Raw genomic sequence first — 20,365 nt, 5'->3', positions numbered from 1 at the left:
TGTGTGTGTGTGTGTGTGTTCAAATTATCCTACAATTTTAAATGTTCTTTTTATTTTTAGATAACCTGCAAAGAAAATCCTTTTGATAGAAACCCTGCAATGCCCAAATCAAAAACTTTCCAGTCCCTCCCATCTAGACGGGCACCTGCTCCTGGACATGGCTTCCCACTCATCAAGAGGAAGGTAATGACTCAAAAGGAAACTAGCAATAAAATAAGTCAATAAATGTTTATACTAATGGCATATTGACACATTGCTGGCCCAAAAAAACTGGACTTTTATATTTGCCGTTATCATCTTTATCCTTAATAGAAGGATTTGATGCATTATTAACTTGATACGTTTGAAACGCAGTGATTCTTTTAGCCCTCATTACAAGGTTCAGTCATCAGGGAGTACATGTAAATTGTTCAGGTGTAGATTCATCCTTAGTTTTGCAGAAATCATGCATAGCATCTTTGTGAGTGAGATATTACTGAGTTTTATGACTTCTGTGTTGCTTGACAGGTGCAGGCGGACCAGAATGTTTCTAAAGAAGACCTGCAGGCGGAGATGGGAGAACTGGATAGACATTTGGAGGCACTGGAACAAAGAGGAGTCGAGTTGGAGAAGAATCTGAGAGACTGCAAGAATGGTTCCCCAAATAGTTTCTACTGGTTCTAGACCAAATCACTGTTGCACAATTCAGTGTGTGTAAATACTAACCGGGTAATAGTGTTTATATCTCTGGCCGCTCCTTTTTATTTCAGATAAAGAGGAGGAAAAAATGCTAATGGAGTGGTTCTCTCTTATCCATGAGAGACACGTTCTGGTGTGCAGAGATACAGAGCTGGTTTATCTGTAAGTAGATAAGTGAGAAGATGTTTGCTTATATGTGCCGTTCATTTTTCATTTCAGATTGCAGTTTACGCTACAGCAAAAAGGTTATGTGAGCGTTGCGATGGGTGGTTTTTTGAATTTTACACGCATTTTGTGTTGTGCCTTTGCCCCAGGACAAAGCAGCAGAGATTAGAGGAAAGACAGGCAGATGTGGAGTACGAGCTCAGACGTCTCCTTATTAAACCCGGTCAGTGTGGTACTGTGTGCATCACTTTGTCCCTTTTTGTAGCTTGCATATGTAACAATAATAACAATTATTTATCTCAAATACCAGGGGCATCACTGGGGGGAAACTCTGGAATGATTCAGCAATCAATCCTTAAACCAGAGGCCTATATAATTATATAATCAATATGCGCAACATTTTTACAATCAATCCTAAACATACCACTTTTCTGATGTGGGTATGAAGAGCTTATCGTTTAAAATCACAAACACACTATATATGATATTCTTGTGGAAAGATACAAATTGGTTCTTAACATAAGACACAGAGACGAATAAGGATTCTTCTAAAAGCAAATTGTTCCTGGGTTTTAAATTGTTCTGTGAAGTTTTGTCTTCTGACCAGAAACTGCCTTTGTGTATAAAAGGGAGCAACAAATAAATCAGAAACCTCACAGACACAGTTTCCTGAATGTGGTGAAGGTGATGCAGTACAAAGGAGTGATTTGCAGTGCTCTGCTTTGTTTAACGTTACACACACTGTCGTCTTCACATTCAGAGAGTGACTGGAGTTCAGAGGATCGAGGTCGAGAGCAGCAGCTGATGAAAGAGCTGGTCACCATCATCGAACAAAGGAACCAGATCATCAGCAGCTTGGACCAGGACAGGCAGAGGTGCACAAAAAATAAAAACACGTGGCTTTCACATCCATAGATTTCATGTTGAAAATTACAAGTGCAACTGTGTTTCTCTGATTAGGGAAAGAGAAGAAGATATACTTTTGGAATCCATGATGAAGAACAAAGGTGAGAAAATTTCAAAATGCCCCACTTAAAATAACCTTTTACATACTGTTGTGTGCCATCTGCTGTCCACATCTTGTTCTTTTCTGTGGTGCAGAAAGCAGAGCAATATTAGCCTTGGATTCTCTGAAACACATTAATGCTCTAAAAAACACTAATGCTTGCTTACAAAAACGTGTATATCTACATATATCTCCTCAGAGTTCCAGAAAGAGGGACTAAAAGAGCTAAAGAAGTCAAAAGGAAAGTTCAATCCCACAAAGGTATTTAAGATGCTGAACCATAAAGCAGAGGGCACCAAAGACTCCAAGGACAAAAAGAGCTGAAGTATCATGACTGCAGAAACTCTGACAACAAATTCATGTATACTTTGACATGATAAAGATAATGAAACTGTTGTGGAAAAGTGGAAGAGGATCATAATATGAAACAGTTTGTTCATTTTATTGTTATATTTATGTTTCTTTTTATTTTATTACATACTTGTATTCATTGAAGTATGCAATAAATATTTATTTGGAAATGTTTATGTTTTGTCTATGGGAAGAATTGAAATGTTATATGTTAATACATTTTAGTTTCTTGAGAAGTTATCTTCTATGGTGGAAAAACAAGCTTTACCAGAGGAGATGTTATTTACATGATCTGTTTTATTGGTTCTCTAATTATTAGTTTTAAACAAAACCTGGAGAGTAGGGCTTTGAAATTCTCCATGAGCTGAAAAGGTGATTCAGCTTTGTGATGCAATAACTTTATCCTGGCTGTATAATCTCCCTTTATGTGGAATCGACCCAGACAGGAACATTTTCAAGTTGTGGAGAAATGACAATAACACATTCCTGATGGTTTAAATCTCAGCACATTTTACAACCGTGCAAGTGTCAGGGATGTGATTTTTCCGAATTATTTTTCGGATTTTCCGACCTGAAAATGTGATGCAGGTGAATCATGCAGATCTGTAATAAAAAAATAAAAAAATAAAAAAAAGAAGGGGGGGGCGGCTACAGGACCTGGCCTAGTGAAATGGAAAGGATCTAGGTTGACGTGTGTAAAGTATCAAGGATGTTCGTTTACGCTCAGCTGCCATTTCCACACCTGTGCAGTGTATACCACAGGCGCGCTCGCGCATCAGTGGTACGTAACGTGTTGGGCAGTAATAGGCCTACTGCAAAATTACTTTTCCCAGTAAAGAGTAATGTAACGGATTACTATTTCGAAAATAGTTGTATCATTACAGTTACTAATCCAAGTAACGGTGCGCTACTCAACGCACCATCCCTGACGTGAATGCGCGACCGCGCAGCAGCTCAGCGGCACCGGACCTTATGTTGTTGAAGTCAGCTGTTAAACAGCCAAGAAGCTAAAGGACAGCTGGAGAACAGGGAGAGAGGTATTTTCGATAGCTGTTGGCAGTTATTGCCATTACTGTGTCACAGTCTAAGATGCAAAGAACATTGTCGTCTGTTGTAAACTTTGTGTGACCAGCAAAAAGTCTTCAACCGCCAACAGTTTTACATTTATACTTAGGCTAATTGAAGCATCAGCTAAAGCAACACAGCAACGTGAAACTCCGAGAGAAACTCCTGCCGCTGCTGCCAGTGATGCTTGGACTCATCGGGAGAGAGTGGCGTTATAATAGGCTATCACCCAACAGTGGGCCTAAGTGGAGTAGCTAATATTACTTTTTTAAGGAGTAGGTCTATAGCCTATGCTATGTAACTAGTAGGTAATATTATTTGAGGAACTTGCCCAACACTGAGTTGACAATAAGGATCAGATTAATTGGGAATGTTTTGATTATTGCTTGTTAGAGGCTATGTCTAATCTTTACTTTGACTTGTCTATTGATCACTCATGTAGCCTAAATATACACTTTGCTGTGTGAATGGTTGCTTTTTAAGTCGTCCTTATGTTAAAGGTTTTGGTACGTTATTAATTAAGTTCTTCTGAATGGTTGTGACAAGGTTTAGGCTATATAAGGCCTTTTCACAGGGGTCGCTCCGCGCTCCTTATCAACAGACAGGCAAACAAGTGCTCCGCGAGGTAACCATGACAACGGCTTCTGTGTGACTGGCGCGATCCTGTTAAACTGTCGCGGTCGTTCTCGTCTCACGCACACGCCCGCCCGCTGCCAGAGCTGACATGTCAAACTTTTTCCTACAGTTTATCAACAGACTGATCAGCTGTTTGAGTTTCCTGAAGAATATGAGTGTTTCTTTAACAGTCAGGCCACCAGGTCTTAAACAGGCAACAACATTTGCTGCTGTCTCTTGTTCATTAAAAATCATCTATTAACTTCAACTGAACTAATTTCAAAGTTAGTAGTTACATTATTTAGTTATAGACTCAATTATTTCATGTTTCATGTTGCACATTTAGCTGTTGAAGTTTGGAAAAAATTAATACAAAATAATAATTATTATAGAGAGGTTGCGATGGAGCAGTGGATTAGACCCTTGTCTTTCCCACTGCAACACATCCATTAAATAACTTATTGTCATGGATCCTGCTTTACTTTCCATGTTAGAGCCGCCGCCAGTTTAATCGGGGTGTCGGTTGGTCTCAGTATATTTTCCTGCTTTTTTGCCCTTTGCCAATCAAATGCCTGAAGTGTGTTAAATATTTTTAACAAATTTGTATAGAGGCACTACGAAGGTAAAGGTGAGCCAAGAGCTAATAACTAACGTTACCCCAAATGAAACAGATACACACAATTTGACCCGTACCAAAATGGCTTTATTTCATTACATTAGATCAAAGCATACTGGGTTTAACTTTTGTAAACACGTAAGACAGCCGGAACAAACGACAAAGGTTCCTCTTGAGCATCCGGAATATTTTCCAACGCACCAAGTAACCGGAAGTTGAACGTTGTGAACGTTCATGTGGGTACATGTTCATGTTGACAACAAATAGAGTCTCTGAGCATTTTTAATATCCACTATTCACATAGACGCGCTTCGCAATAAAACATGTCCGACAACGAAGACAAGTAAGTAACGACACACAGCTTTAACACGCTGCATTAAGCTGCATATTGACGTTACTATAACAACACAACGTGGGCTACAGTTAACCTTACAGCTACTAACGTTTAGCTTGTTAGCTATCAGGACTGGCCATTATCCAAATATTCTGGGTCTGTAGTCTTTACCATAACTATATTTTTAAAATTTGCAGCTTCGACGACGGAGACTTTGATGATGCCGAGGAGGATGAGGGATTAGATGACCTGGAAAACGCGGAAGATGTAAGTTCGCCGTTTAATTGTTATATAATTGGCTTTTCTAACTGGACAGAACAGGCATTCAGACTGTGTATAATTATTAAAACCATTTACTAGCCGGCTCCACTGCTGCTCTGTGTTAATGTAAGTTCGTCTCAATGAGTCCAAACCTGTTGGTGTTGCTCTCTTGCGCAGGAGGACCAGGAGAACGTGCAGATCCTGCCTGCAGGAGAGGGGCAGCAGGCCAACCAGAAGAGGATCACAACACCGTATATGACCAAATATGAGAGAGCCAGAGTGCTTGGGACCCGAGCTCTCCAGATAGCGTGAGTGTTGTCATATGTGTGACCACAGTGTCCTGGTTTCAGATCTGACCTCTGACCTTTTGACAACACACTCTTTCACTGTATTCAGTGTGTCATGGAGGTGGAAATGCTGTGTGAGGACAGAAACCTAGGAACCACAACGCTGATAGTTTAAAAGTTAATTTGTGTTTAAAAGTGTTTGTGTTTTGTAAAAGGCTGTATATGTGTCTGTAATTTATTTGCTTCTATTTTGAACCAACTAATGTTTGGAAATTGTAAATACCAGTTTAAATACACCTGAGTGAAGTGAGTTATTGATGTGCCCTCCTTTTCATTCATCGTCAACCGCTTATCCTGGATACAGGGTCATGTGGGGCTGGAGCTGACATCGGGTGAAAGGCGGGGTACACCCTGGACAGGTCGCCAGTCCATCGTAGGGCCACACATAGACAAACAGCCACTCACGCTCACACCTAAGGGCAATTTAGGGTCACCAATTTACCTAGTCCGCATGTCTTTGGACAGTGGGAGGAAGCCGGAGCACCCGGAGAGAACCGCCCGCCCTCCTGTTCACCATATTCAATTACTACTTCTTAAAAATGTCTTCTGTGTTAATTTCTTTGCAAGGACAGAGACTGATAATTACCTCTAAAGTGTTGCCATGTTATATAGATGAATATTAATATTGAGATATTTAAATCCAGATTAAATTGGAAGGAAAGAATCTGAGCAATGAGGTTCCCCTCTGTCAGATGACTAGTATGAGCAGAAGCACCACACAAATACAACATGAATCAGTCAGACTTTGTTTGTAAAGCAGCACCTTGACAACAACTTTTGTCTGTTGTAGGGGCATGTCAGGATCGAGCACATGATTTGTCTTAAGTAGTACTAGTCAATAGAAAGTGCTTTGCAGGTCTAAAACTGCGAGGCGCAGAGCGCTGCCTTTTTTGGGTTGAATTTAGAAAAGAGCAGTGTGTTGTGTTTTTCTTATGTTGCTATGCAACTAACAAATCAGCTGTCATGTCAGTCTATTCAAAGATTATAGCACCAGTTAACTGAAATCTTCGGTTTGCTGCTAAGTAATAACAGCAGAAACTTGATCACAACTCACAGGTCTGTGGCTTTTGTTGCTAAAATCATCTGCTTTAAAAAATAGACAAACGGGTGGCGCCTCCTCTGGCATTGTTTGAGGGTGAGAGGTGTACAAACACGCAGGAGACAGGGAAACAGAGATCCGTGTGGGTACATGAGACCCTCAGAAAGAGGAGACATTGCTGGTAGTACCACCAGCTGGTCCAGGAGCTTCGTCATAATGATGGTCGGTTCAAGGCTTATTTTAGGATGACTCAGGGACAGTTTGTTGCAGTCTCTGGACAATCCAAGCAGCTGTAAACTTCCGTCACCACAACTGAGGGCCCGTCTCTCCATTCATTTGATTGGACAATGGAAAAAAATGCGAAATATGTCGGGCGTTTTTCTGCTCAGAGTTGAATTTTTCTTCATTTGTGCACTCAGAGCGCTCCTTTGAAAACGCAATGCGCAGCAGGCGCCCAAAACCTGAGGGGCCCAGGGTGCATAAACAGTCCACAGAACGCTCATTGCCAATAGAAAACAATTTAAAAAAGGCTCCTCTCACTGCAAAAACTGCATTCTTATTGGGGCCTTACCCAGCCCTAAATATATTGTAGGATGGTTTGAAGGCAGCATTATTAGTTTGACTCTGCCACTTACATATTGACTGTAATACAGCATTCACTGTACCTGTCTGTCTGCTGACTTGTTTCCAACAGGATGTGCGCTCCAGTCATGGTGGAGCTGGAGGGAGAAACAGACCCCTTGCAAATAGCTATGAAAGAGCTTAAGTAAGTAATAAGTGTATAGACTGAATAATCAGTAATGCTTTATAAAATTATATCATGTCCGCGTCTTTACTTTGTTTTCTGAGTAGGTCAAAATTCTGTTATGTAGAGTTTGTCCGTACTTCCCAGTGTCTTACCGTGTATTTTGTTTGTGCCCACCAACAGGAGCAGAAAGATCCCCATCATCATCCGCAGATACCTTCCTGACGGGAGTTATGAGGACTGGGGCTGCGATGAGCTCATCATTACTGATTAATCAATGTATCCAGTCCGCACTGACAAAACAATATGTACTGTTCCACATATATCCATCACATCAGGTGACTTTGTGAGTAGATGAAAAATGGATACATGAAATGTACTGAACAGACACTAGAGGACTCATTCAAATGAAGACGGTCTGTTGCTTGCAGGTTTAAAATCTTGTGATCTGACTTGTTACGCGATCAGTCTTGCTGTGTGGTTGCGTGCGGTGCAGTTAAATTCAAAATTAGAATGTTTTTTTTGTTTTAACAGCTGCATTATAACTTGGAGCCACAAGGGGGAAATATAACTTCAGTCAAACATTCACTTTTTACAAAACAATCCTGTGTTGTAATTATTCTATTTGTTGTTTTGAAGGAGGGAGGTGATTAGTGTAAAAGAACTGTTTTATTGTTATGAATAAACTCTTGTAGAAATTACCATGTCTCATTCATACAACACTTATAATAACAGTGAATACTGATTTCTGACAGTTTGAACAAAAGCTGAACTTTATAAGCTGTGTTTAGAATTGTGTCATTTCCACCCTGTCGTTGATAACTAGTGTGGAAGCCTGACAGATTCTCATCTGGCTTAATGTTCAGGAGCTTAAAGAGATGATGCAGGTTTCTGCTGCAATTGATGGAAAAGTGTTGTAACTGTCATGATCCTCTCCGCATCTCCCCCTTTTCCCCACATACAAACACATACGCACACGCACAAAGCAGCCAAACAGTCACTGTATTGTTAACAAAAGTGGGTTGTTGGCTGGGCAGAAAGAGGCCCAGTGCATACTGGAAGATGGAAGGGGCTGAAAGTTAATGAGAATGAGAGGATAAATGGCTTTGCTGTAGATGAAGATGTGTGATGATACTCTAGCCTCTGGTAGATAGACAGGTGGCTTATATGTTCAACGGGTGTACATGTACAGAAAGACATTCCACCTGATGATAAAAATGCAACTGAGGAACAAAACAGCCAAGACACAAATACGTTTTCTCGTAGTGAAAGTAAAGCCAAGCGTGTGTACGTGTGTTTTGTAATTTCATTTATCTCTCAAACATTTAAATGTCATCAGGGAGAAGCCAGTTTTTGCTGGTCTATAATTGTGTGTAGCCACAGTCATGTTGTTAATTTCTGAAAAACTGCTTTCATCTGCGGGTCTGTTGATCAGAGGAGACACCGCCTCGGGGTGACGCTGCAGTCCTTTCATGGGGCGGAGTGGGCTGCCCATGTGATACTCACCAGCCAAAGCCACAGTGAGGCCAACATCAGGTCATCCTGCCGTGGGTGGAACTAACATCTTCTGACTTATTCTTTTGCTCATTACACTCTTCTACTTCATTTGCTTGTCTTCTTTTCTTATCTGTTGTTATTTATTTCTCTGTTCTGTCGATCTGTCCCACACATGTCTGCCTTTGTGGTTCTCTTATCTCTTTCCTTTTTAGATTTACTGACCTCCTCTTGTTCACCCAGTTTTGAAGACAACAGTGATCATACAGTGTGTGATCTGTCCTTCTCCCGCTGTTTGTCTTTCATCTGTTGTGCTCTGATGACAAAACAACAATTATATCCCTGTGACTACACGGCACCTGGTCTAAATAGTATGTCATTCCTTGCATTTGTTTACTGGGTTTAGATAATTGGAAATAAGGGATGACGAATGATGTTAATTCAGTCAGTGTGTAACTTGAATTCTTCAGATCTTCTGTCACAGAACCAGAACAATCTCATTGTGTCTCTGATAAGTTTTACCAACTGGGTCGCATTTTAATGCATAAGTTGGGCTTTTATTCTAATCAATGTAAACCCTTTGTTATGGGTTATATATACCCCATGTTAATGTTTTCAGTGTTTCAGAGTTTTGTGCCACTTTCATGGACTTCTTGTGTTTACTCAGTCTCTCATCATTGAGGTCAATCGGAACCTACACTGCAAAAAGTAAAAAAAAATGAAATCACTGGCTGATCCAACTTGCGTGACTTTCTTCACGGCAACTCATAATGTTACTCAGTAATGTGTATATGCACTCCAGGCAAAGTCTGTGCATACTTCTGATGAGATGGCGGATGGTGTCCTGGGATCCCAAACCTGGGTCAGTACATCAGTGAGCTCCTGGACAGTCTATGGCGCTACTTGGCAGCGTTGAATGCATGATACATAACGTCCCAGAGGTTCTCAGTTGGATTCAGGTCTGGGGAACATGAGGGCCAGTCAATGGCATTAATGCCTTCATCATCCAGGAATTGCCTACACACTCTGGCCACATGAGGCTGGGCATTGTCCTGCACCAGGAGGAACCCAGGACCCACACCACCTGCGAAAGGTCTGACAATGGTTCTGAGGATACCTAACAGCAGTCAGGGTATCGTTGGCTTGCACCCTCCAAAGAAATGCCTACCCTGACCCACCTCCAAACCGGTCATGCTGGATGATGTTGCAGGCAGCGTAACGTTAACCCTGTGCTCAGTGTGAATCTGCTCTCATCTGTTCAGAGAACGGGGCACCAATTGTGGACCTGCCAATTCTGGTGTTCCCTGGCGATCCACTCCCACTAGAGGACGTCGGGTCCTCATGCCACCCTCATGGAGCCTGGCAGTTTGGTCAGAGACATGTACACCAGTAGCCCACTGGAGGTCATTTTGTAGCGCTCTGGCAGTGCTCCTCCTATTCCTCCTTGCACAAAAGAGCAGCAGCACATGTCACTCCTACCTGTTCTTGGACCTTCTGCTCTTTGCTGACATCTGCTTTGACAGTTTGGTGCTAAAAAAAATCAACAGATAAATAACTCTTCCTACATCTTTCTGGTTAACCTTTGGAATGTTTTAATCCCATTACACCGTCAACCTGAAAAGAGAGGGTTTTTTTCAGTGGATGGGTTGAGTGTTAGGGATGAGAGGAGGAGGGTGGGTAGCGGAGGTTGCAGGGTCTATGTGCTGAGAGAGTATGAGAGTCCCTTTGTATCCCGGTGAAGCTACAGGCCAGGCAGTTATGGGTAAGGCTCCCTCATTGCCCTGTTTCCCTCCTCCCCTAGCTCCCCTTCAATGGCCCTCTTTGTCTTTCCTAAGTATCACACAGCCGATTAAAGAGAGGGAATTAGGAGTCAGGCTTAACCCACTACACACAGAAAGACACACACATACATGTACACCATAACAAAGTTGAAATATGCATATAGGCATGCATAACCAATCATACCCCCATCTGGGACTGGATTAGTTCAAGTTCAAGGAAACGTTCAGTTGCAGTAATCGGCTACAACCTACAGCACACAAATGAGGATCTGATGGCACGTCTATAACTATCATAATTTAACACATGATCCCCACAGTCTCATATACTGCATGCACATACGAGGCACCATCACAAATATTCAGCTTACCTCTCTACCAATGGTCGGTTGTAGATAGGTTTGGCTGTGAGTCCCAGCTAGCAAAGTGAATTATCCATTAGCTGAACAGATTATGCCGAGAATGTGTGCAGTGGTTGAGTCATGATGCCGTCAAGACGTGCTTGAAAATAGGATGTTTTTTGTTTTTTTAAATATTCTGTGGTTATTGTTCAGTCTGAGATGGATTATTTATTATTTCCATTATTCCATTGAAAAAATGGTTAAAGAGGCGGACTTTTTTTAAAGCAGAGATTATAGAGCTTTATTTCAAGTGAGAGTAAAAGACAGTTAGTCATCATTGCATGTTTAGGTTTTTGCTCCTGCTGTTATTTTGAAGTTGTGTCGCTGTGCTGGCAGCAGTTATGCAAGAATGGGAAATGTGAAATACTAAAATGGCAGTAACAGTCAAACATTTTCTTCATAAAGGAGAGAAACAAATAACAGCACACACAAACATAACACAAATTTAAATAAGAAATGTAAAATTCATAGCAATATTACAGATATTTCACATATAGCAAAAAGGATGTAATATGAACTCTGCATCTTGTGCTGGAGGTCAGTGTTTAAATACAAATGGGCTTTAAGCTTCAAATGAATTAAAACAAAAGCAGTGCTGCATGCATAGGGTGAGCATCTGTGTCCAGTAGTGATGAAAAACATTTGAATAAAGTATTTTTATTTGTTTTTAAACAAAGCAAATTAAATTATTTTTACTTTTTTGTCAATTTTCCAGATGGCAACTGTAATGGGAATTCCAAACATATTGCATGTAACCCATAAGGAACAGGCATAAGATACTCAAAATTCTGTTAAGGGATGAGGAACAGAAAATACATGTGACACAGTGAACCATAAAGTCCAAAGAGAGATGAGAAATGAGAGTGAGACTTGAAACTAATTACAGATTAACTAATAGTCAAAAAAGTGGGAAAGACACAAACAAATTAAAGAAGATTCAACATAAAATACCAGTTGTTTCATGCACGCTCCTCGTGCATGAAGGTATGATTAAGGACAAGGCATAAATATGTAATATTAGGCTGTGTTAGAACATATTATCTTCTGGAAGATTTACTTACTCAATATCAGGCAATTGTTTCTCAGCATTGGCATATCTCACCTTGAGACTGTCTGAGAAATGCTTTTTTGTAAAGCTACAATCAAAAGATCTGACATTTCACACTGAATATTGTTCTATATACACATTTTGAATGACACACAAAGGAAAAGAAAAGGCAGTGGTGCAGACTTCCAGTGGAGATAATAATGGCAAAAAGCATTTGACAACATTAATAAAGTCACTTGTTAAAACAATGAAAATGCTTCTATTATGTATACCATGACAAAATGTATTATCCATGTATCAATACAATTGTCTTTATCTGTCTATTGTCTGTATTTATAAGAGAAAACTAAGTAGCTACAAAATATAAGGTAGTTTTGAGTGTCATGTTGGGCGAAACATCTGTAAAATCAGTTTCTTCTTTATAAGTTTTGGTCTCAAAACTTTGGTTGTTCTAACAAATATCTCAAATCTGAATGCATCAATATACATACATTTGTCATTGTCAAGTACATAGTATAAACTATCCAGATAATAGTCAGTCATCATGAAAATTGCAACGAAATACACATTTAGCAAAACCTCAACATGGTTGTATGGCATTTTTCTTCCATGCAGATCTGTTGTGTGTAGAAAAGGCATTTTAAGTGAACACATAATCATTTGAATTAAATAGGGACAAATGTGCCTCAGAAACCATCAGAATATTATTAGTATTTGTTGTATTGTTTTCCAAAAGCAAAAAAAACCAACAAAATCTGTTTGATAAAAAAGGTCAGTCTTGCCTGAGAAGTGAATGGGCCACAGCCAAACAGTTTAGCACTCCATTCTTCAGGTACAAAACAAAAAAATCATTCCATTTCATATAGAATGGATTTGGCTCCCTCTCAGTCACAACCTTCAGATCTTTCAAATTCTCAGTGTGTACAATGGTCCCTGTTGCTACTGACCCATTGTGGCCAGTGGGAGAGGGGTGTGGACTTCAACGTGCGTCTTCTGTTACACATGGAGTCACCAAACTGACAGGGACTTGGTGTTTTCTCACTTATGAACACAGCCAATTGTGTGGTGTGGAGCTCCAGAGGCATCTAACCTGGAACTCTGCGGTGGTGGTGGTGGTGGTGGTGGGTGGGTGTTTTACCTCTGCGCCACCAAAGTAATTCTCTGATTACTATGCTCTGTGCCCCAGATAATCACCCATGCTTCAAAAGCACCATGCTACAAGCTCATCTTTGAGCTATGTGGCATTTCTGCCTCTAGGCAAGAGCAGAATGGGGTTTCTCCCCCGCTGCCTCCCCAGCCGACTCCCCAAGTGCCTGCCCAATCCCCCCAGCCCAGACCACTTTCCCTGCCGATACCACCAATACTGCTGTTGTTGTTGCTGCTGCTCCTTGGGTCTGACATGGGGGCTGAACCTGCACCAGTGCCCTCTGGTCTCGTTGTCTGTCATGGCCGCGACAGTGTTGTGTAGACGGGCTGGTCCCAATGCGTGGGGCTGTGTGACTGCGGTACGCTGGCTGGGTCAGTGATGGCAGTGTACAGGGGCCTCTGTGAGGGCCCCATGTAAGAGAAGGCAGAGTACAACCCAGAGGCCTGGCTGGAGTGGGCGTAGTATGACCCTGAGGCCTGGTGGTCAGCATATTCAGCAAACTGGGCCCTGGAGGCCAATGAGGGAAAGGCAGAACTGTAGTGAGGAAGGCTGAGGGAGGTGTAGGTGACATGGGAACCTCCTGAGGCTGCCTCTGCGAAGTGAGCCCCAGCACCTCCGGCCTCGCTCTTGATCTGGGCCTTGGAGGGATCTGAGCCCAGAGGGGAGCTGTGATGCTGCTGCAGCTGCTGCTGCTGCTGCTTGGAGAGCCAGGCTGCTGAGTGTCCACTGGCCGCTGCCAGAGCTGAGGAGATGCCGTAGGTGTACGGCGAGGCTGGAGAGGCTGTTGCAGCTGCTCCTGCCCCAGCAATTTGCCCAACCCCCGGGTGTCCATTGGGGGGAAGGTACTGGTCAAACTCATTAACATCAAAAGGCTCCATGTTGGCCATCACCTCGTGGCTAATCTCACCAATGTCCACATTACCAAAGTCGATGTGAGGTTTCCCAGATCCCTGAGCACCTAAGCTTCCCTCTGCTCCCATTGCGCTACGTGAGCCACCATTTGCAGCACCCTCCCGTTTTCCATCCCCTGCCTTCCCAGACTGAGGCTCGGTCTTGGGAGTGGTGGGAGGTGTGGGAGGACTGTTACTCTGACCTGTAAAGACACGAGAAAACATGGAGTTACAGAAGATTTCGTGACAGACTCAAACAATCTCTATAATCAACAATCCATCAATTTGTATCCAGGGTAATCTAACAGTGTGACAGGGACGGCATCAGTAGGATAATGGGAAGGAGCCAACAGCCCACCTGCAGCGTGAGGGTGGTGACCATCTGCCAGAGGGGACCGAGCTCCCCCACTGTGGACCACTTCCAGGTGGAGCCCCTTGTAGTGGGATTGGCTGTGGCTGACCTCACCCTCCGAGTGTCCATCAGCCTCACTTCCTGACCCAGAACCAGGCTTTCCATTCTTGCGGCGTCGTGGCTGATATTTATAGTCTGGATAGTCCTTTTTGTGCTGCTTCCTCAGCCTCTCTGCCTCCTCAATGAAGGGTCGCTTGTCGCTCTCATTGAGAAGCCTTGGATTAAAAGAAAATATGGTGGTAGATAGGTTTGTTTAAGGTATTAAGAAGAGAAGTCTCAGCACTGATTCAGAATTAGGCCACACCGTCATTTTTTAAAATGAGGTATATATATGATGCATAAAGTGTATAGAAAGTTTGGTAGCTTTTCCTATGAAACGGAGCTCCTTATTACTACTGATGTCAGTGGAACCCCCAGATCTTTCTCAGCCTCCCTGTTCATCGTGTTTCTTACCCAATTAACCAGTCATGGGTCCGAGGTCAAGTCTTCATCTTATTAATGTTCAGTCCTCACAAGGTTAATGAATTTAACCTTTCTCACCTTCTTGTCAGCAAATAGTGAGTGTTTTGTGTAAGGCAATGGACAGTGGATGTATGGTCTGCCAGCACTGCAGTGATGTTAACATCCAGACACAGTAAAAGATTTTTGCTGATATTCACTTTACTCTGGCTGACCCAAGAATATCACCAATTTAATTAAGTAAGAGGAGCAGGGACAATTCAAAATATGAAAATCATATTTAAATAACAAGGACAATCATGAACTTGTAAATTTGATGGGGGGAGACCTGTACTTTACATAATGAGTTAAAGGTGGTGAAAACACCCTCTGATTCCCTCCGGAGGCATTTACTCCAACTACATGACCAGTAATTAAACAGTGTATAATGTTAGCCTGGATTCAGGAAAATGTGACCATAGCCCATTCACAGTAAATACATTCACATGCTTCTCAATTGGTAAGCTGTGTCCAAAAGTGGGCAGTGAGACACTAAGAGTATCAGAGTACCCATGTCTCCTAAAATTCTTGTTCATACACAGAACACCTCATTTACAGCCAACACGTTTTGCAGAAAACATTATACCACAGATCAGCTCATATGAGGAAATTTTGTCTAGTGGCACTTTCTCATGAACAAGGTCACAGTTTTTTCCGTGTTCATAAGAAAATAAAATCCATAACTTAAACCAAATTGTTAGAGGGAAAGCGTGGTGCATAATTATCATAATATTATAGTAAAGAGATCCTATAAAACATAATAAAGTGGTGTCAGTGTGCGCACAATAACATATAGTGTGCTTGAACAGTTTTATCTGTAAAATCCATCTACAAGTCAACAACCTACCCCACCCTTGTTTCATAATGTCAGCTTCTAGTGGACTGGAAGAAAAAACCCAAATCAGAGTGGTGAATCAAAAAACAAGAAAATTAAGAGAGAATTATGAGGAATCTGTTTTAATTTGATCTGATTTGACTTCTTTGCAAGTCAGGCCTTAGAAGATAGGATAGGCCATGACACTGACCTTTGTCCAATCTGCCCATAACCCCCCCCCCCCCCCCCCCCCCCCCCCCCCCCCAAAAAAAAAAGCAGCAGTAGCAGTAGTTTCAGTAAATGTGTTTCTAGAAAGCTGATGATGATATCATGGACATTCACGCTGTCTGAAAGAGATGAGAATGTGTTGCACAACTACAATACCCCATCACCCCTGCTGTCTACACATTGTACAGCTACTGTACTGAGAGTCTGAGCATCATCAGAACATACAGTGATTTGACAATAGGCGGCCTATCAGCGCATAACTATCCACATGAAGTGGCCTCCTCACCTCCAGAGCTTCCCCAGGGTCTTGCTGAGCTCGGCGTTGTGCAGGTGTGGATGTTGGTCGGCGAGTTTCCTCCGCGCCGCCTGCGCCCACACCATGAAGGCGTTCATGGGTCTCTTCACGTGCGGCTTGTTCTTGCTTCCGGTGTTCACGCGCACGGGCATGGGCACGAGGGTCCAGTCGTAGCAGTTGAGGACCTGGCTCACCGCGTCACGGATCCCTGCGGGAAAGCGGTCGTCCTCGTCGTCGGATTTGACGGACGAGCAGCCCCCCGTCCTGTCGTCCAGACCCGCCAGCTGCCGCGGCTGCTGCTGCCCGTGGAGAGGTGAGTCCCCCCCGCCAGCCGCACCGGAGGAGTGACCCGGTGACTGGGAGCGGCTGTCGTCCGACATCCCGGGACTGAGCTCAACCTCCGATAAACTCTGCTCTTCTCTGGACATCTTCCTTCACACACACACAGGCCTCCAGGTGCGTAGAGGGTGCAAGGCCTGTTCCTAAATGCTCAGCTCTAGCTACCTGTCGGGTCCTTGTTCCTGTTTATCCCTACAGTGAAGCGCGTAGTGTCGGCTGACTGAGGTCTGATCTGTCCCTTTGGCCTCCTCTAAGTTATAATATAAACTGCCAGTCTGTCTCTACTCTCAGCCTCCGTTGCAAAACTCTGTGAGGGTTCCACATTAAAGTTCTTTCCATCCGTGTTGTTGGTATCATAGGCGGCTCAGTGCGCACCTTGGACCCCAGTTTACCTGCTAATACACAGCTGTCTGCGCCAAACTCACCCGGTCTTACTTCCCTCCTGACTTCCCCTTCTCTCTCTCCTCTGTGTGTCCCACGGTTGCAATCCGACAACAAGAACCTGAAACAGGAGAGCGATGAGGATCGTCAGTTCAAACAAGCCAGAAGTAGAGTGACTCTGCTTCATTAAGCAACAAAAAATTCACTAACTCCTGCGCGCTTATTGCCTGCTCCACGGAGAAGGTGATGTTATCCGTTTTTTTATTACAACTAGGCCAAGTCAAGTCTTCATTTAAAAAACCTAAAACCTAAAGACTGACCCCATTTTTTCCTCAATCAAATAGTCCACTTGTGGGCCCTCCCTTGTCTCCACTTTTCACTCCACTAGCAGCAACACGTATATAGATATGAGGTGCCTCAGGTGATTCTTTTAAACGTCATGACTGCTGGAGACATTTTCAAGGAAGGCAAGACTCATAGTAGGCCTGTACAATAGGCCTATTCGTTAAAACCGTGAGAAATGAAGGTGGGCTGAACTAGTCTCAGTGGTTTACCTGGTGTCTATTCAGCATTTATTTACAGAGACCTAAACCGCATTACCCCGCAACCATGTGCGCAGGATAAGCGGTTGACGATGGATGGATGGATGGATGGATAAACCGCATTATCAGAAAGGTTAAGGTGTGCCATAGTAGTAGTCCTTTAGAAACTTTGTGGAAGTTTGAGAAGTGGGTCTGCATAACGTTCAGTTATTTTCATGATAGGCCTACGTGAAAACAGGCTATGTAGGTATATTTAGAGAGTTTCAGCTCCTGTATGGCGCAGTGCCTCTCTGCAAGCCTGGACCTCCCCCCTCCCCTCCCAACATGCTACTGTTTAAGGTTTTGCAGTTTTTCCAAGCTCCCCGGAGAGAAAGTGTTGGAATGATATGAGGCCACAGCAGCACAGACCTCGGATTTATACTCTGCACTTCTTGGATAAACATGGCTTGGCGTTGGAAATATAAACCCCGTGTGCGTGCGTGTCAGTACGCGTGTATGAATTAGACACAGTCTGTTTGTTAAACAGGGGCAGGTCTATCGGCGGGAGTGAAATGGGTACTTGTTTTGTGTATTAAATCAACACCCTGTCTCGAACCTTACGTCCTAAATCAGCGAACTTCCTGCGAACCAGCGACGCACAGCCCGCTGGTTTGTTTTCTACTTCGATATCGTATTACCTGAAAACTGGTGATCTAGCTCACGTCCAGTGACATTATGAAATAGCTTTACAATGTAACAGTCAGTGTCATGTGTAGGTTTATTGGATTAATATGGGCTACACACTTAATTCAGTCCACCTCGCCTTTATATTTGAGAAAGGGGTTCACTTTTTTAACGTTTAGCCTTATATTTAAGACAGACACACACCATGTTGTCATTTAGCCTATATATGTCTTTCTGATCAGATATAGGCATTTCTAGCCTTCTCATTTCTCCGTTGGACTTTTGCTTTTATTTTTAAGTAACCATAAGTAGCCTACACTTTTTAATAAATCAATCATTTTAAAAATGGCATAGGCTATTTGGCTTTGTTCGCTGATTTACCGAAAAGCAGTTTTTAATTAACATGTCAGGAATCGTATTCATTTCCAGTAGAGGGGAGTGTAAAGCTTCACCATCTGTCCGAGGCGCATTTATAGTGATATTCGCCTGCCAGCTGGTCTGCAAGGCAACTTTGCCTTTACTTTACTTTTTTGACTGTCATCATTTCTCGAAAGCGTCCCTGCTGCAGAGGCACAATGCGTAAACACCGTGCGCAAGGCACCAAATGTCTTGTTACGCACGTGTTGTTTCCCCTGTTTGCTCGACACGCTGCTTGATTTGAATTACTCTAATGAAAAAAAAAAAGGAAACAGCAATGATCGACTGAATGCTGATTATTTCCTTTCTTCACTTCCCACATTAGTTATAATCTATGTTAGTTATTTTGGAACAAACAAGCGAATAATGAACTAATGGCCTATCCACTGGGCATACCCATCAATCTGCAGCAGCAAATATAATTTGTTGTGTATATTTATTATCTGATAATGTATAAAATAACTTGTTTTTGACAAACCCCTCAAATCATGCTTGTTACATTAATGAGCACATTTACTGCGCGCAATGAATTTGGGTTATGTGAACTCATTATTGCTGTTTGACTTGCCAGGGAATTGCCCTTAATTTTCTTGTTTGGAAACTTTTTTAGCTGTTTTTTTTTCAGTTAGTTTTTACAATAGTTTTCTAGTCTTCACATCTCCAAAACAACAGTGGATATAGGACAGATCAGAAGATGCAATTAAATTAAGTGCACTATAAGAGTTAACTTTTTAGAGCTACTTTTTTCCATCTGCGCCAAATTCCAGATAAAGCCACTTTGTCTCACACATCTATAATCAGTCAATAATGTTCGTTTACATCCATCCATCCATCCATCGTCAACCGCTTATCCTGCGTACGGGGTCGGGGTTCGTTTACAGTTGTTTCATAATCTCTTGCAACTTCTAAAAACGCCTCTTCGTTCGTTAAGAAACTGTTTAAGCAATTCTCCTAAATTATTCGAACAGAAAGTCGAACAGCGTGATTTTTAAATTCTGTGTTAAGAAAGACTGTCCAAACAAAAAAATGACAAGGACACAGAAAATGATTTAAAACAGGTGCACTTGTTGCACTGATAAAATAATGGCTGCAATTACAAGGTTCATGACAGAGGTTACTTTGTTTATGACCATCACACTTCACACATCACACATTGTTCTTAAGGCTCATTCAACACCGGGTCTGAAAATACATTTAGAAGCTCTATTCACAAAGTTTCAAGTTCACAAGAAACTTTCAGAGAGATCAAATCGGTCAATTTGGACCATTATAGAACCACAGTACAAAATCACGAATCTTGAAAGAGTTGTTAATAATAATCATGGAAATGTTATCGATTATCAGATTCTGAATCGGGGTCCTTCTCTATGAATCCGGCTAGACGAAATAATCAAATCACAGTCAGAGCAGCCACCAGCAGCAGAGAGGAAAGAGTTGGAAATGCTAAGCGCCTTACTTCAGTAATGAGAAAAGGAGGTCGTCGGTTTAGCACGAGAATCCGTGAGTTCCCGAGTTTCCAAAGTGACGCTCGCTCCCCAGCCCCCTCGCTCGCGTTGCCCGAGTATGAATGCCTGCTCTGTGTGTCGGTACCGGGGCTTAAAGAGCTCCTTGTATGAGGCTGAGAGAAAAAAATAAAAGATACTGGGGTGGACAAGTCTTAAAGGCACAGCGCAACTGCTCGGATGCAGGCTGGAGATCTCTGATTGGTTGAAGTCTCTCTCTCTCTCTCTCTCTCTCTCTCTCTCTCTCTCTCTCTCTATATATATATATATATATATATATATAGAGAGAGAGAG

At 42.4% G+C, this 20,365-nt stretch overlaps 3 protein-coding genes and 1 long non-coding RNA gene across 5 annotated transcripts in view; 3 read left to right on the top strand and 1 right to left on the bottom strand.

The window, feature by feature from the left end:
- Window positions 1–2,370, top strand: part of LOC123985474 (MICAL-like protein 1) — a 9,919-nt gene extending 7,549 nt beyond the window's left edge. The window contains exons 14-16 of the mRNA XM_046073010.1: window positions 1,604–1,718; window positions 1,804–1,850; window positions 2,049–2,370. Coding sequence (XP_045928966.1) covers window positions 1,604–1,718; window positions 1,804–1,850; window positions 2,049–2,173 — 287 coding nt within the window. The 3' untranslated portion in view covers window positions 2,174–2,370. The remainder of the gene's footprint in view (window positions 1–1,603; window positions 1,719–1,803; window positions 1,851–2,048) is intronic.
- A 2,310-nt stretch (window positions 2,371–4,680) lies between these two features.
- On the top strand, window positions 4,681–7,923 carry polr2f (RNA polymerase II, I and III subunit F). The gene is made up of 5 exons (XM_046036146.1): window positions 4,681–4,839; window positions 5,028–5,097; window positions 5,269–5,399; window positions 7,172–7,243; window positions 7,406–7,923. The coding sequence occupies exons 1-5, from the start codon at window positions 4,820–4,822 to the stop codon at window positions 7,494–7,496; spliced, it is 384 nt and encodes a 127-aa protein (XP_045892102.1). The 5' UTR covers window positions 4,681–4,819; the 3' UTR covers window positions 7,497–7,923.
- A 3,186-nt stretch (window positions 7,924–11,109) lies between these two features.
- On the bottom strand, window positions 11,110–20,101 carry sox10 (SRY-box transcription factor 10). 2 transcript variants are annotated; one of them, XM_046028450.1, is made up of 4 exons: window positions 20,026–20,101; window positions 16,219–17,068; window positions 14,339–14,607; window positions 11,110–14,183 (listed from the first exon to the last, which is right to left on the bottom strand). In XM_046028450.1, the coding sequence occupies exons 2-4, from the start codon at window positions 16,653–16,655 to the stop codon at window positions 13,387–13,389; spliced, it is 1,503 nt and encodes a 500-aa protein (XP_045884406.1). In that variant the 5' UTR covers window positions 16,656–17,068; window positions 20,026–20,101; the 3' UTR covers window positions 11,110–13,386. The 2 variants fall into 2 exon arrangements, with proteins under 2 accessions (XP_045884406.1, XP_045884397.1); XM_046028441.1 differs by lacking the exon at window positions 20,026–20,101 and adding an exon at window positions 17,502–17,573.
- Window positions 16,245–20,365, top strand: part of LOC123956338 — a 30,509-nt gene continuing 26,388 nt past the window's right edge. The window contains exon 1 of the long non-coding RNA XR_006821511.1: window positions 16,245–16,683. This is a non-coding gene — a long non-coding RNA (uncharacterized LOC123956338). The remainder of the gene's footprint in view (window positions 16,684–20,365) is intronic.

The sequence above is a fragment of the Micropterus dolomieu genome, linkage group LG02 (assembly GCF_021292245.1).
Source record: "Micropterus dolomieu isolate WLL.071019.BEF.003 ecotype Adirondacks linkage group LG02, ASM2129224v1, whole genome shotgun sequence".
In the NCBI taxonomy this organism is placed as follows: domain Eukaryota; kingdom Metazoa; phylum Chordata; class Actinopteri; order Centrarchiformes; family Centrarchidae; genus Micropterus; species Micropterus dolomieu.
This window is presented reverse-complemented; position numbering and strand designations above follow the sequence as displayed.

Bases quoted from the DNA above. Each gene is read 5' to 3' on its own strand.
- polr2f (XM_046036146.1), top strand. From the start codon at position 4,820: ATGTCCGACAACGAAGACAA. The intron at 4,840-5,027 runs GTAAGTAACGAC...TAAAATTTGCAG, and splicing joins ATGTCCGACAACGAAGACAA to CTTCGACGACGGAGACTTTG. The intron at 5,400-7,171 runs GTGAGTGTTGTC...TGTTTCCAACAG, and splicing joins ACCCGAGCTCTCCAGATAGC to GATGTGCGCTCCAGTCATGG.
- sox10 (XM_046028450.1), bottom strand. From the start codon at position 16,655: ATGTCCAGAGAAGAGCAGAGTTTATCGGAGGTTGAGCTCAGTCCCGGG. The intron at 14,608-16,218 runs GTGAGGAGGCCA...TTTTAATCCAAG, and splicing joins ACCCTGGGGAAGCTCTGGAG to GCTTCTCAATGAGAGCGACA. The intron at 14,184-14,338 runs GTGGGCTGTTGG...GTGTCTTTACAG, and splicing joins TCACCACCCTCACGCTGCAG to GTCAGAGTAACAGTCCTCCC.